Source organism: Neovison vison, chromosome 9 (assembly GCF_020171115.1).
Source record: "Neovison vison isolate M4711 chromosome 9, ASM_NN_V1, whole genome shotgun sequence".
NCBI lineage: Eukaryota > Metazoa > Chordata > Mammalia > Carnivora > Mustelidae > Neogale > Neogale vison.
Genome location: NC_058099.1, coordinates 77,300,156 through 77,315,506, shown reverse-complemented (window position 1 = coordinate 77,315,506; position 15,351 = coordinate 77,300,156). Strand labels below are relative to the sequence as shown.

The 15,351-nt window shown below is 37.0% G+C and overlaps 1 protein-coding gene across 2 annotated transcripts in view; it reads right to left on the bottom strand.

Annotated features, from left to right (window-relative positions):
• GKAP1 (G kinase anchoring protein 1) overlaps positions 1 to 15,351 on the bottom strand; it is an 81,240-nt gene that overhangs the window by 50,524 nt on the left and 15,365 nt on the right. For both annotated transcript variants that reach the window (XM_044265809.1, XM_044265810.1), the window contains exon 5: positions 3,729 to 3,806. In XM_044265809.1, coding sequence (XP_044121744.1) covers positions 3,729 to 3,806 — 78 coding nt within the window. The remainder of the gene's footprint in view (positions 1 to 3,728; positions 3,807 to 15,351) is intronic.

Sequence of the window (15,351 nt, the reverse complement as noted above, 5' to 3'; positions counted from 1 at the left end):
AGGACCAAACTTAAGACAATCATTTATAGTCAATTTCCTTTCTCACCACCTCCGCCAAATCTGGCTCCCCCTGTTCTCTGCCACTAAAATTAAGGTCAACCTCCCCCACAATGCCAGATCCAAAGACGTTATTTTTTCAAACACCTCTTGGTTTTCTCAATACACTCTGAATACTCCTTAGTCTCCTTCACTGGCTTCTCATTTCCAAACTCTTCTCACCATTATTCCATTCTTAAGATATTCTTTTGCTTTATACCCATTGTTCCTCAAAGTTTAAAGTTCTACCTATATACTGATTTTTGTATGTACAGACAACTCAGCTGCACTGTTTAGTAAGCACAGCCCAACTAAATATGTTCATCCTGCCTGCCCTCCTGGATCCTCCAGTAAGTACCTTGTTTAATGCCACCATCATCTATACAACTGCCTAGAGTAGAAACCTGAGTCACCTGTGTCTGCTCTTCCTGCAGACTTTATATACAAATCAGTCACGAGCTCTTGGGGAGTTTATCTCCTAAAGATCTCTTATATCTGTTCTGTTCTCTTCAGCCCTTCTGTCATTTCCTTATCTTCTTTAGCTGGACACTGCAACACCCTCTAATTTTAGCCCCTCAATTCATCTTCTACACAGCTACAGCAAAAGTTTCTAAAACGAAAACCTGAAATCAATCTAAAAGTTAAAAATATTCAATAGTTCTCAGCCAACAGATTTATAAAGCCCAATCTCCTTAGCCTGGGGCATGAGATTCTTTATATCCTATCCTTCAGAAAGTGTCTTTAGCAACTTCAAATCAAAGATGCTATACTCTGGGGCACCTGGGTGGCTCAGTGGGTTAAGCCGCTGCCTTCGGCTCAGGTCATGATCTCAGGGTTCTGGGATCGAGTCCCGCATCGGGCTCTCTGCTCAGCAGGGAGCCTGCTTCCCTCTCTCTCTCTCTGCCTGCCTCTCTGTCTACTTGTAATCTCTCTCTGTCAAATAAATAAATAAAATCTTAAAAAAAAAAAAAGATGCTATACTCTTCACATGCATATATCCTGTACACTTGGCACTCTCTCCCTGACAATGCCTACTTTCTCTGGCCTACACTTGACCTTTTAATACACCTAGTTAAGACTCCTCTTTAATAATCCTTCTCTAAAACCCATCCCCATCAAAGGCAAAGAAAAGTCTTCCATATTTCTGAATTTGCACTGCACTGGGACCATGTCTTTATCTTTCTATGACGTGCTTTGCACATTTTGGCTATTCAAAAAAAATATCTGGCAAATGAGTAAAAGAACAGAAAACAAAATGCTATCACAGGGGTGCCTGGGTGGCTCATCAGGTTAAGCATCCAACTCTTAATTTCTGACACAGGTCCATGATCTCAGGGTCATGAGGCTCAGCCCCACACTGGGCTCCACACTCAGTGAGGAGTGTGCTTAAGATTCTTTCCCTCTGCTCCTCCTCTCCATGTGCACTCTCTATTCTAAAGTAAGCAAAGAAATAAAGAAAGAAAGAAAGAAAGATGGGGTGCCTGGGTGGCTCAGTGGGTTAAGCCCCTGCCTTTGGCTCAGGTCATGATCTCAGGATCCTGGGATCAAGTCCCACATCAGGCTCTCTACTTGGCAGGGAGCCTGCTTCCCCCTCTCTCTCTGCCTCCTTGTGATCTCTGTCAAATAAATAAAATCTTAAAAAAAAATAGAAAGAAAATGCCATCCCAAACTTTAGTTCCTAAAAAAAAAAATGCACTGAAAGAATTATAGTTATTTTATTGGAATACTGACTTAAAATTCAATTACTACATTAATGCAATCACATCAAACTAACCACTGCATACAATAAGAGTTCCTCCCTTTTCTGAAAGTCATTAATGTCTGATAGAACCAATGCTTTTGGGTAACAGACCTATGACTGTGCCAAGAAAACTGGCTGGGAGCATATTTTATCAGCACCATCTACATAAGGCAATATAGATCTAAAGATATAGTTAGTTCTTTTAGCTTTAGAATCTAGACATATATCTCATAACAATAAATTATTATGTGATAGTGCTCTATTTGATAAATTTTATCTCTGAATTAAGCAAGTCAGAAGAACTTTTTTTTTATACTTTTCCAGTATAACTTGAAAGTCCATTTTTTTAAAAAGATTTTATTTATTTATTTGATAGACAGAGATCACAAGTGGGCAGAGAAGGAGAAAGGGGGAGGCAGGCTCCCCGCTGAGCAGAGAGCCCGATGCGGGACTTGATCCCAGGACCCTAAGATCATGACCTGAGCCAAAAGCAGAAGCTTAACCTACTGAGCCACCCAGGCGCCCTGAAAGTGCATTTTAATAATTGAATAATACAAAAGCTCGCTGTAGTCATTTTTCTAATTGCCAGCTTTGTGTTTAAATGGGCAACTAACAATAAGGATCATAGTTATTCTTGATTATTCAGGATAACACGAATATGGACACTGAAAATGAAATGAACACATATAATATACAAAGTCTTTCATCCTTTTCCCTTGAAATACAAATAAAAAGCAAAAGCACCTGCTATAAATTTTAATTCCTCTCTTCCCTTCATCTTAAGTGAAGGGGCTAGTGTAAAGGCCCTTAAGCATGACCAGGATCTCTTATGACTACAATCACAAACTGAATATATTTTACAGACCAAAAAAATTTCCAATGCATATAAAGAACTAAAATGTCAAATTATATGAAAATAATAAATGCTCAATTTAAATATAGAAACTGGAAGCCAACACTACCTTTTACTTAAATATTCCTATAGTTTTGAGTTGTACAATGCACTTCAGCACACAGCCCAATATTACAGTTTAGATAAAATTCAGAGTTCACAAAGTCAAAACATCAGGAATGGCCTCCCATTTAATTATCAGGTTATCTCCAGCAGAGAGTCTCTTAGTGGATGCCCATGTACTCATACTTACTTAGATTTTTAAATCTACTTATTTCCTGTGTTAATTTAAAAAATAAATTAAAATAAATCGTCTACTATTAATTTCATTTCCCCTCTTCTCTTCATCTTGGGTGGACGAATTTAAGGAAACATTTCAAATCACCAAAGTTCAGTTTGTTGCCTCTCAAAATCTAGGGAATAATCTTATTACAAAAAAATCTTGGAACACTGAAAATAATAAAATAAAATTAAGATGTTTAAAAAAATAAAAAATAAAAATGTTCCAATCCACTGGGTGTTGTACATAAACAATGAATCTTGGGGGGAAAAAAACTGTAACAGGGCACCTGGGCGGTGCAGTCAGTGCTCAACTCTTGGTTTCCATGTGGGTCATGGTCTTGGGGTCATGGGATCAAGTTCCATGTTGGGCTCCATGCTCAGCACAGAGTCTGGTTGGGACTCTTTCTTCCTCGTCTCCTCCTCCCCACCCCGCTCTCTCTCAAATAAATAGATTTTATTTATTTATTTGACAGATATCACAAGTAGGCAGAGAGGCAGGCAGAGAGAGACGAGGGAAGCAGGCTCCCCACTCAAATCATGGGATCATGACCTGAGCCGAAGGTAGAGGCTTTAACCCACTAAGCCACCAACCACCCCTAAATAGATAAATCTTTTAAAAATTTATTTTTAAAAAACTTCATAATAATATTTTGTTACAGTGGTGAATCTTTAGGACAAGCTTTAATGGAGAACTCTTATACAAACTTCAGAAAGGTTGGTCCTAACCTCTGAACACTTAAACTTCTAAAATATCTAAATTAATAAATGTGTAAATACCTTTTTGTGTTCTTCATATTCTAATTTACTTAGCAACAATGCCTTCTCAAGATCTGCTTCAAACATTTCAGATGTCAGCTAGAACAAAAAGAAAGTTTCACAATTATGCCACAATAGCTAAATAACCATGACAATATATACAGGAAAGGGAAACACACATTCAAAAACAATCTGTGTTCTCCAAATTTATCTGTCCACACCAAAGTAGAGAACCTTGTAGTTTTCAGAAGATACAAAAGCAAACTTCCAATTTTGAGATTTCTATTTCCCTATTCACTGTCAATGATATATTACACATCACATTATTTTTTTCTTTAGTAAAAAAAATTTTACAAAGAAATTGACACTGTATTAGAGGTCAATGATGGTGTCCAGTTTAGGACACAGAAAACTTTAATAGTGATCTCCACTCAAAAATGTAACTGAAAAATAATCAATAAACATTATAAAACATACCATTCCCTTAGTATAAGTAATCCACAGAGGTACAGAAACTTTAAATAAGGTGACCAAATGTTCTGGTAGATCTCTGATGTTACAGAATAATTATTTATAGTGCGCCTTTCTACCTCCATCCTTTTATATGACTGTCCAACCTTTAAGGTCATCTAATACGATAAAAAATAATTCTTTAATTTGTGATCTATATCTTTTGGTTCCTCTTTCCCACTACTCAAAATCATCTTAATTTCTTACAATCTAGCTCCTACTATCAACTGATCAAATTACTCTCCAAAATTACGAGACAGAATTGCTATGGTAGCTGAATGAAATTTTGGTTTCTACCATTGGAGACAAGGTTGTAACTGCAGCTGAATACAGGAGTTGCTGCTACATGACAGGAGTAAGCTTCCTAGATTTGTGTACATGGATGTGTCAACCTATGTGGACTATATACTAAAGGCACAAATTTAGTGGACATCTCTAGTGTTTGTCCAGAATCCCTTCCTTTTTTCCTGTGAATAGCTATACTTCACCCCAATGTCCTGTGATTCTGGTAGGACAGCCAATCACATAACCCTGTATACCACCTATCACCAAACCCACACAAACATCCAAGCTACCATCATCAAGGACAAGGTGGTGGCAAGGGATTCAACCCTTTTTTGATGTCCTAGGAATTAAATTTTGAGAACAAGTACAAAGCAAGTGGTGTTTGATCGTCTGATGTGACAGCCTCTGTAAGTGAGCATACTAGTTCTACTGGTTGACACCTCTAAGCACTCCAGAATGTTTAAGCTTCCATCTCCCCCAAGGCACACTTGTTTAGTTCTTAATTCAAATCGGTGAATCCTTTCAACAAATTACTTCAGCCAACAGTAATCAGAATTATTTCTATTGCTTAATGACAAAAAAATCTAAACTAAAACAGAAACTGACTCCAAAAAGGAATGATTTATTTCCAAGGAATAACTTAAAAATTAGAAAAATGTAAACACTGGATACCATGAACTAAAGTTTTGTTTTTTTAAGATTTTATTTATTTACTTGACAGAGGGAGATCACAAGTAGGCAGAGAGGCAGGCAGAAATCGAGGGGGAAGCAGGCTCCCCGCTGAGCAGATAGCCCAATGCGGGGCTCGATCCCGGGATCATGACCTGAGCCGAAGGCAGAGGCTTTAACCCACTGAGCCACCCAGGTACCCCTGAACTAAAGTTTTTATTCCTAACTAAGCTATCTCTTTGAAAGCATCTCATCTAAACCTACACTAAGACAACAAAAAGAAAGGGGGAAAGATTACATTTATCACAGAAAAAACTAATCTAACTCAGAGAAAAATGCAATTAGAATTAAAATGGTAAATAAGGCTATATAGCACAAGAAAATATGGTTAAACCCAGAGTAAACTGTACATATTTCTATAAAACTAAAATGAATTGAAGAATTTTATTATTTTTTTTAAGATTTTTTATTTATTTGTTTGAGAGAGAGAGACAGTGAGAGAGAGCACGAGCGAGGAGAAGGTCAGAGAGCGAAGCAGACTCCCCATGGAGCTGGGAGCCTGATGTGGGACTCGATCCCAGGACTCCAGGATCACGCCCTGAGCCGAAGGCAGTCGTCCAACCAACTGAGCCACCCAGGCGTCCCAAATGAATTGAAGAATTAATCCAAGTTAGTAATCATCAGGAAAAAGTAGTAACCTTCCAAATATTTATAATACAAGAGATATTCAAAAACAGTATGTTATAAAGTAAAAAAGAATTGGATTCATCTTAGCATTACACAAAAAATTTTACATCAGGGGTGCCTGAGTGGTGCAGTCCACTGAGCGTCAGACTCTTGGTTTTAGCTCAGGTTGTGATCTCAGGGTCATGGCACTGGGCCCTGCATCAGACTCCACAATCAGCGCAGAGTCTGCTTAGGATTCTCTCCCTTTCCCTCAGGTCCTCCCCCCACCCCTGCACACTCTCTCTCTAAATAAATAAATCTTAAAAAAGTAAAGTTTACATTAATTTCTCCACCTAAACTTAAAGCAAACAGAGTATAAAATATTTCTTTGTAAGTAAAGTCAAGAAGTCATCCCAACACAGATAAAGTAACAAAACTATTTGTTTATTCTGATCAAAGCCAGTTCAATTTACCACTGAACTTTTTAATCCATATTAATGACATTTAACATTTATAGAAAGGGCATTTAATATTATTTCCAATATGTTAGATATTCTGACTGATATTCCAAAAATTAGTTAATAAGCAGGAGAACAGATTAAAGAGTTGGGAGTCAACTAGAAGATATCAGTATTCTTTTTCCTATTAACTCAGGAACTTAAATATTAAAGTAGCTGATTGTAATAGCATGAAAAAAAACTGAATGGAACTTTTAAAGTGAAAAGTCTCCTTAACATTTGGTTCCAAATGCAGCAGTTCAGAACTTTTAATTTTTAACACAAACTAGTATACAAGGAAACACAAGTAGGCAAAAATGATTTAAGTTTCAATTTAAATCTTTAAAAGCTAGAGCAAATCTTCCAAAAATGTCCATATGATCAATCAACTAATAAGATAATAGACAACCTTCTATGTGCCTTGCTTGTAGGGCTTTAAAGCAACTTCTGCCCTCAAAGAACTTCTGCTCCAGTTGTCGACAGAACACTAACACATACGAAGCACAGGAAATAGAATAAAATATTGAAAATGCTACAAAAGTGGAGGAAAAAAACATACATGACAAAATTCAGAAAGGCATACAGAAAAGACATTGTTTGTCCATAAATGGTAGATATAATTTGGAGAGGTAGAAAAAGGAATAGAAGAATTTCAGAAGAGCCAAGTGATATTATTATTAAAAATATGATATTAAAAATAGATGCATTATGGGATACACCAAAGAAAGGGGATACCTGATAAAGTGTGAATTCAATAGAGAGAAATGTAGACAAAACCTAGGCTTTGGGAGAACACTTAGGTAGATCATTTAAATTCCAATTCCATGTATGTTAACTGACCTTGGGCAAATTACATATTACTCATATAAAAATGAGTTTCTTCATATATAAAAAGGAAATAGAAATATCAATGTACAGGGCAGTTTTAAAGATTTAAAGCTATTAATACATGTTAAGTGCCTAACCCAGTGCCTGCCTGTCACAAGACACACATACAGTAAATTGGAATTCCCCTCCTCTACAATGGAGAATAGTGGAAAATGAGGTTGCTTAGGTAGGGCAGAATTAGACTCCTGGCACTCCCTAAAAAGTAGGGACTCAGGACAGATGAAAGAGAATTGCTGATGAAAGTAATTTTAAAGAATTAAACTGGAACATCAGAAAAACAAAGGCTTAGAATCAATGTGTGGCTAAACATCTGTAATCTCAGCATACAGAAACTTGAACCAGAACACAAAAGTGCAGAAAATAAAGAAGGCTATATCCTAGAAAATAATGACCAAGTTTTAGAACACTGACTGAATATGAAATATGAAAGAAGAAAGAATAAAAGATAAGATTTGTGATCCTAGATAATAAAGAAAATGATAGCACAACACAAAAACAATAAGAAAGAGAAAGAAAACATGATTCTAAACTAAACATATCTCACAGCATTAATCATAAGACTACTATAAATATAGTTGTCAACCTAATTCATCAGTACATGTAGAGACAGAACTGAGAGGGGGGACAGTCTGAGCCTAAAAGACAAGTACCAGGGCAAGAAAGTGCAAAACCACCATGATTTTTAAAAAAAGTATCTTCTTTTTTTTTTTTTTTTTTAAAGATTTTATTTATTTATTTGACAGAGAGAAATCACAAGTAGACAGAGAGGCAGAGAGAGAGAGAGAGGGAAGCAGGCTCCCCGCTGAGCAGAGAGCCCGATGCGGGACTCGATCCCAGGACTCTGAGATCATGACCTGAGCCGAAGGCAGCGGCTTAACCCACTGAGCCACCCAGGCGCCCCTAAAAAAAGTATCTTCTATTAAGTCTGCAGATTGAGATTTCCACAGCACTTGCGGGGAGGAGGAAAGGAAGACAAAGAAGAAATAGTAGGCACTACAATGCCTACAAGACTGAAGAAGAGAAGTGCCCAGGAAGGAGCATTTCAGATACCTTTTCAGTTGGCTTCCTTCATTGCCTACTCCCACTCCCCATCTAGCAGTAAAACATGTTTTTTCTATTTAAACAAACCTATAGCTCAAGGGCTTATGATCATTTAATATGAAGAACCAATGAAAAATGGGAAGGCCAGCAAGTCTTTTGGAACTAGATCTAAAAAAAATAATTTGTAAGTCTAAGTTCCATAACAATTTTACCCATTCTACATCCAAGCAAAACAAATTCCAAATGAAGAGTTACTCCTCATTTCCCACAGGCATCATGCAAACAGGATTTTGTAACACAACACAGACACCATTCTGAAGACAATCTAATGCTTACAGCCAATTGCTTCTTTAGCCACAACAGCAGCACTGCCCTGTGGTCCTCTAACTCCATGAGCTTCAGAGTGTGGACCACATATCTTTCACTAATTGGGAAGGCAGAATTATTTTTCCAAAAATCTTCTAATATTCTTATTGAACATTACTATTTTAAAGGCTGTCAACATTCTACAAAAACTGGATCTGTGTGTACACACTATTTAGGTTCAGCTTATTTTGATAAAGTATCTTCATGTCTTCTAAGTGTTGTTCACATTTTTAAAATCTGCATATTTGTTGTATGCTTTATTATGCCACCCAAGTAACAAAAATGGTTTAATGATTTACTGAAGGATTAAAAGTAGGAAGGAAAACAGAACTGTAAATAATGCTACTTATAGAAACACCATGAATTGTTAAGTGAACAGAACTCTAACACAGTGAATATAGAACATAAATCTGTATGTGTCAGACTATACATTATAAGTAGAAAATTACGATAGTAAGCATTTGAAATTATGATAGTGAGCATTTGAAATTTTGATTTATTGAGTCAATATATTTGTTCCTAGCTGCCTGCTATGAAACATGGTCAGACCAGGGGCCTGAAGACACCATAGTTTTTGTTTCACTTTCGGAGCACAATAACTTGTATAAGTCTTTCCAGAACAAGCACCACATAATGCTTTTTCCAGAACAAAGGTGATGGATTTTTTTGCTAAAGAAAGAGCCAAAAAATACAGAGGATTTATGAATTTGCACTCCTTATAGGGAAACAAGTGCAAGTTAAAAAATTGCCAAGGGACTTCTCATACCAGCCATGATGTTAATGACAAATATCACAATCACAAACAAACAAAAAACATAACAAGCTATTGGCAAAACACCTTTATCAGATGGACCGGAGGTTTCACTGTACAAGAACAATTACAATTGTGCACATGCTAGCCGGTACTTCACTTTAGAGCTGGACAAAACCAGTTTCAATAAGATACTGAATCAATAAGAAGAAATAAACAATGATATTTTATCAGTTTATCACTAAAAAATCCGTGAGTAGAAATTTTTCTATTCAGTTAATTTGCTTTTGAGCCATGATGCGGACTTAACATAAAGTCCACTAGAATCAGCAATACCAATGTATCATGAATAAAGAAAAACAACGTCTACACAGAGGTTTATTCCCAGGCAACAGATACTGGTGAAGAGGACGTTTCTTGATCTTAATTGATTTTTTTTAAAGATTTATTTATTTATTTATTTGACAGAGATCACAAGTAGGGAGAGAGGCAGGCGGAGAGAGAGATTGGAGGAAGCAGGCTTCCTGCTGAGCAGACCCTGGGATCATGACCTAAGCCAAAGACAGAGGCTTTAACCCACTGAGCCACTCAGGTGTCAGGTGTCCCTTAACTGAATATTAAAAGGAGTAGCAAAAATTATAAATATAACTAAATCAAAGCCACAGACTATTCATCTTTTTTAAAAATGGCTTTACTGAGATATAATTAACGTATTTCATATATCACATAAAATTCACCCATTTCAAGTGTGAAGCAAGTACCACTTTTGATGCATACAACTCTGCAAAGAAAAAGGAAATATAAGACTATCTTTCCATGCTGAAGTACACTAGGACACATACAAGTCTATGAGAGGGAAAATGAGATAGAAACAGTTCTTTAAACACTAATAGTGCTTTAAAGATTATCTCTACAATTTCCAGCAGTTTTCATATCATACCTCAGCAAAACACACAGTATCCTGAATAGCCTGAACCTATTCCTGAATTGTGACACATTAATGTCAAGGAAATGTTAAGGAAAACATAAAAATTAAGATCAGGGGCACCTGGGTGGCTCAGTGGTTAAATCCTCTGCCTTTGGCTCAGGTCATGATCTCAGGGTCCTGGGATCGAGCCCCACATCGGGCTCTCTGCTCGGCGGGGAACCTGCTTCCTCCTCTCTCTTGCCTGCCTCTCTGCCTACTTGTGATCCCTGCCTGTCAAATAAATAAATAAAATATTAAAAAAAAATTTAATATCAAAATGTGGTCCAGGCAGTTGGTCTACATTGGTCTTTTAATCAGTAAATTCAACTATTTACATTTATTAAATGAAATGCTTATTATTGTTTTTTATACCTTATTTCAAAGGCTTCCTTGCATATTCCTGGGCTTTTGTCACTTTGCTTATATGGACAAGGTTTAACTTTTTTTCTTCAACTGACTTTAAGCTCATAGAAGGAAAAATTTTTCTCTTTAAAATTTAAAAAAAAATCACACTTGGAACTATGTATCTTGTTCCCATTATGAAAAATTTTAAAATACCCACTGGCTGCTCCAACCAATTTCCTTCCTAATTTTCGTATTCAAAAACAGGGATTTCACTTTAGACAAATTTTTCACGTGAGTCAATTTCTCTTTAACAAGCATTTACAATCACAACTTAGAGTTAATTCTGCACTAAATTGGTTTCAATGCTTGCCACTGATGTTTTCCAATTGTTGTGCTCTTTATTTAAATTTGCCTTTTAATTGGCAGGAGCATATTTCAGAAGAGTTTGCAGAAAGGATACTGGAGGTATGCCTCCTTAGCCCTTTCATATCTAGAAATGTATTTCTTTAGCCTTCACAAAAATGACACCTTGGCCAGATATGGAACTTCTGGTCCTAGCATTTCAATTCTGGCATTTAAAGTAGCCAGCCTGATTTTTCATCTTGTTTTCTCCCATATGTGGGTATATACACATACAGAGTATATATATATGTATGTACACAAACATATATGTACACATATATATATATATACACAGAGTACTATTTTGTCTCTCATTCTTGAAATTAGAATCTTTTTAAAAGTCTTTTTAAGAGTTTTCCCAAAAAAGTCTTTTAAAAAGGCTTAAATTCTTTCAAGCTCAGACTGGAGAACTTTACTTAGCTTAGGAAAATTTCTATCAGTATTATCTTTGTTTTTTTAATTATTTATTTTTAATTTATTAACATATAATGTATTATTCATTCCAGGGGTACAGATCTCTGACTCGTCAGTCTTAACACAATTCACAGCACTCCATATCCACAGCACAATCCATAGCACATACCCTCTCCAATGTCCATCACCCAGTATCAATATTATCTTTAATGACTGCCTCTATTCTGGTTGTTGTAGGGACACTAATTATGCCTCTGTTGGATTTCACTTCTGTGTTCCAATCTATCATGCTGATTATATTGGCAAAATATAGCTCAAATTTCCTCCATACAACTGACTCAATCTTCTTCAGTGTATAGTCTGTTCTTTAATCTAATGAAACTTTTGATTCTGCTATGATTTTATTTCCCTAATTTTTTATTTCACCCACTTCCCTCCCTTTCAATTTCTCTTGTCCACTTTTCATCTCAGTCTATCACCTCACCTTGCTTTATAACATTACTAATCTCCTTGACTTTTTTTTCCCCAATTTATTTATTTTCAGAAAAACAGTATTCATTATTTTTTCACCACACCCAGTGCTCCATGCAAGCCGTGCCCTCTATAATACCCACCACCTGGTACCCCAACCTCCCACCCCCCCGCCACTTCAAACCCCTCAGACTGTTTTTCAGAGTCCATAGTCTCTCATGGTTCACCTCCCCTTCCAATTCACCCAAATTCCCTACTCCTCTCTAACGCCCCTTGTCCTCCATGCTATTTGTTATGCTCCACAAATAAGTGAAACCATATGATAATTGACTTTCTCTGCTTGACTTATTTCACTCAGCATAATCTCTTCCAGTCCCGTCCATGTTGCTACAAAAGTTGGGTATTCCTCCTTTCTGATGGAGGCATAATACTCCATAGTGTATATGGACCACATCTTCCTTATCCATTCATCCGTTGAAGGGCATCTTGGTTCTTTCCATAGTTTGGCGACTGTGGCCATTGCTGCTATAAACATTGGGGTACAGATGGCCCTTCTTTTCACAACATCTGTATCTTTGGGGTAAATACCCAGGAGTGCATTTGCAGGGTCATAGGGAAGCTCTATTTTTAATTTCTTGAGGAATCTCCACACTGTTCTCCAAAGAGGCTGCACCAACTTGCATTCCCACCAACAGTGGAAGAGGGTTCCCCTTTCTCCATATCCTCTCCAACACATGTTGTTTCCTGTTTTGTTAATTTTGGCCATTCTAACTGGTGTAAGGTGATATCTCAATGTGGTTTTAATTTGAATCTCCCTGAGGGCTAATGATGATGAGCATTTTTTCATGTGTCTGATAGCCATTTGTATGTCTTGATTGGAGAAGTGTCTGTTCATATCTTCTGCCCATTTTTTGATGTGTTTGTCTGTTTCGTGTGGGTTGAGTTTGAGGAGTTCATTATAGATCCTGGATATCAACCTTTTGTCTGTACTGTCATTTGCAAATATCTTCTCCCATTCCGTGGATTGCCTCTTTGTTTTTTTGACTGTTTCCTTTGCTGTGCAGAAGCTTTTGATTTTGATGAAGTCCCAGAAGTTTATTTTCGCTTTTGTTTCCTTTGCCTTTGGAGACATATCTTGAAAGAAGTTGCTGGCCAACAGGATCCAACAGCACATTAAAAAGATTATACACCATGATCAGGTGGGATTCATCCCTGGGCTACAAGGATGGTTCAACATTCGCAAATCAATCAATGTGATACAACAAATTAATATGAGAAGAGAGAAGAACCACATGGTCCTCTCAATTGATGCAGAAAAAGCATTTGACAAAATCCAACATCCGTTCCTGATTAAAATGCTCCAAAGTATAGGGATAGAGGGAACATTCCTGAACCTCATCAAATCTATCTATGAAAGACCCACAGCAAATATCATCCTCAATGGGAAAAAGCTTGCAGCCTTCCCATTGAGATCAGGAACAAGACAAGGATGCCCACTTTCACCACTCTTGTTCAACATAGTATTAGAAGCCCTAGCAACAGCAATCAGACAACAGAGAGAAATAAAAGGTATCCAAATTGGTAATGAAGAAGTCAAACTCTCTCTCTTCGCAGATGACATGATTCTTTATATGGAAAACCCAAAAGACTCCACCCCCAAACTACTAGAACTCATACAGCAATTCAGCAACGTGGCAGGATACAAAGTCAATGTGCAGAAATCAGTGGCTTTCTTATACACTAACAATGAAAATACAGAAAGGGAAATTAGAGAATCGATTCCATTTACTATAGCACCAAGAACCATAAGATACCTTGGGATAAACCTAACTAAAGAGGTAAAGGATCTGTACTTGAGGAACTATAGAACACTCATGAAAGAAATTGAAGAAGACACAAAAAGATGGAAGACCATTCCATGCTCTTGGATCGGAAGAATAAACATTGTTAAAATGTCTATACTGCCTAGAGCAATCTATACTTTTAATGCCATTCCGATCAAAATTCCACCGGCATTCTTCAAAGAGCTGGAGCAAATAATCCTAAAATTTGTATGGAATCAGAAGAGACCCCGAATCGCTAAGGAAATGTTGAAAAACAAAAATAAAGCTGGCGGCATCACCTTACCTGATTTCAAGCTTTATTACAAAGCTGTGATCACCAAGACAGCATGGTACTGGCATAAAAACAGACACATAGACCAGTGGAACAGAGTAGAGAGCCCTGATATGGACCCTCAACTCTACGGTCAATTAATCTTTGACAAAACAGGAAAAAATATACAGTGGAAAAAAGACAGTCTCTTCAATAAATGGTGCTGGGAAAACTGGACAGCTATATGTAGAAGAATGAAACTCGACCATTCTCTTACACCGTACACAAAGATCAACTCAAAATGGATAAAAGACCTCAATGTGAGACAGGAATCCATCAGAATCTTAGAGGAGAACATAGGCAGTAATCTCTTTGATATCAGCCACAGCAACTTCTTTCAAGATAAATCTCCTTGACTTTTACAAGATGTTCTAGCCCCTGGGTTTTTATTAAGGCAAAAGAACAGGTAGTGTCTACAATCAACTTTTGCTTCCTGTAATAAATTTTTTTCAAAGTATACTTTCACTTTGGACACTAAGTACAATGTTCTTTTCCTTTCGTGGGGCACAAACTGCTTCAGTTGATGTGAGATCAACCAAGATCCAGTGTTTGCTTACATGGAGAAGGAATGGATGCTTCATTACTGTCCACCTAGCTGCTATTTAACACCAGCTCTCAGATTTTATGCTCAAGCTTTAACTGATGTAAACTTACCTTATTGCCTTGATGATTTAAGAGTAGGAAAGTTTGTCTTAGCAAAATTCCTCTTTTGTGTTTGAAATAAGTAGTCACATAACAAACAAGCTTTCTACAGCCATCTCTCTTTCTTATCTCCCTCAATACTGGAATTTCTCATTGTGTTATTCCTTTACTGTGTCAGGGAGAACACCCACCATACTATGTGCTTTCTGCCTAGTCTAGTCACTCCCTGGTTCCTACTTTTAAAATCTGTTATGCCACATAGTAAAATAGATTCCAAATGGTTTACTATCCATCTGTTCCAAAGCCTGCCCTTATCTATTCTTTACTTACCAATATAATTATCTGAGGATCTACTCTATCTCCCAAGACCTTGATTATTTTCCTGCAAGTGAGAATTCCAAATATAGTACCAGGTTTTCCTAAGTGACCCATCAAGAGTATACCCAGCAGAAATCCTCTGAAGTTCCTGAGCCTGGGATAACATTCTTGTACAGGGTCAGAGCCAAGTCAACTATTTCCTTTTCATAATTACCTGGTCATTTTGGCAGCATTCAGTGGGGGCAGGAAGAAGGGCAA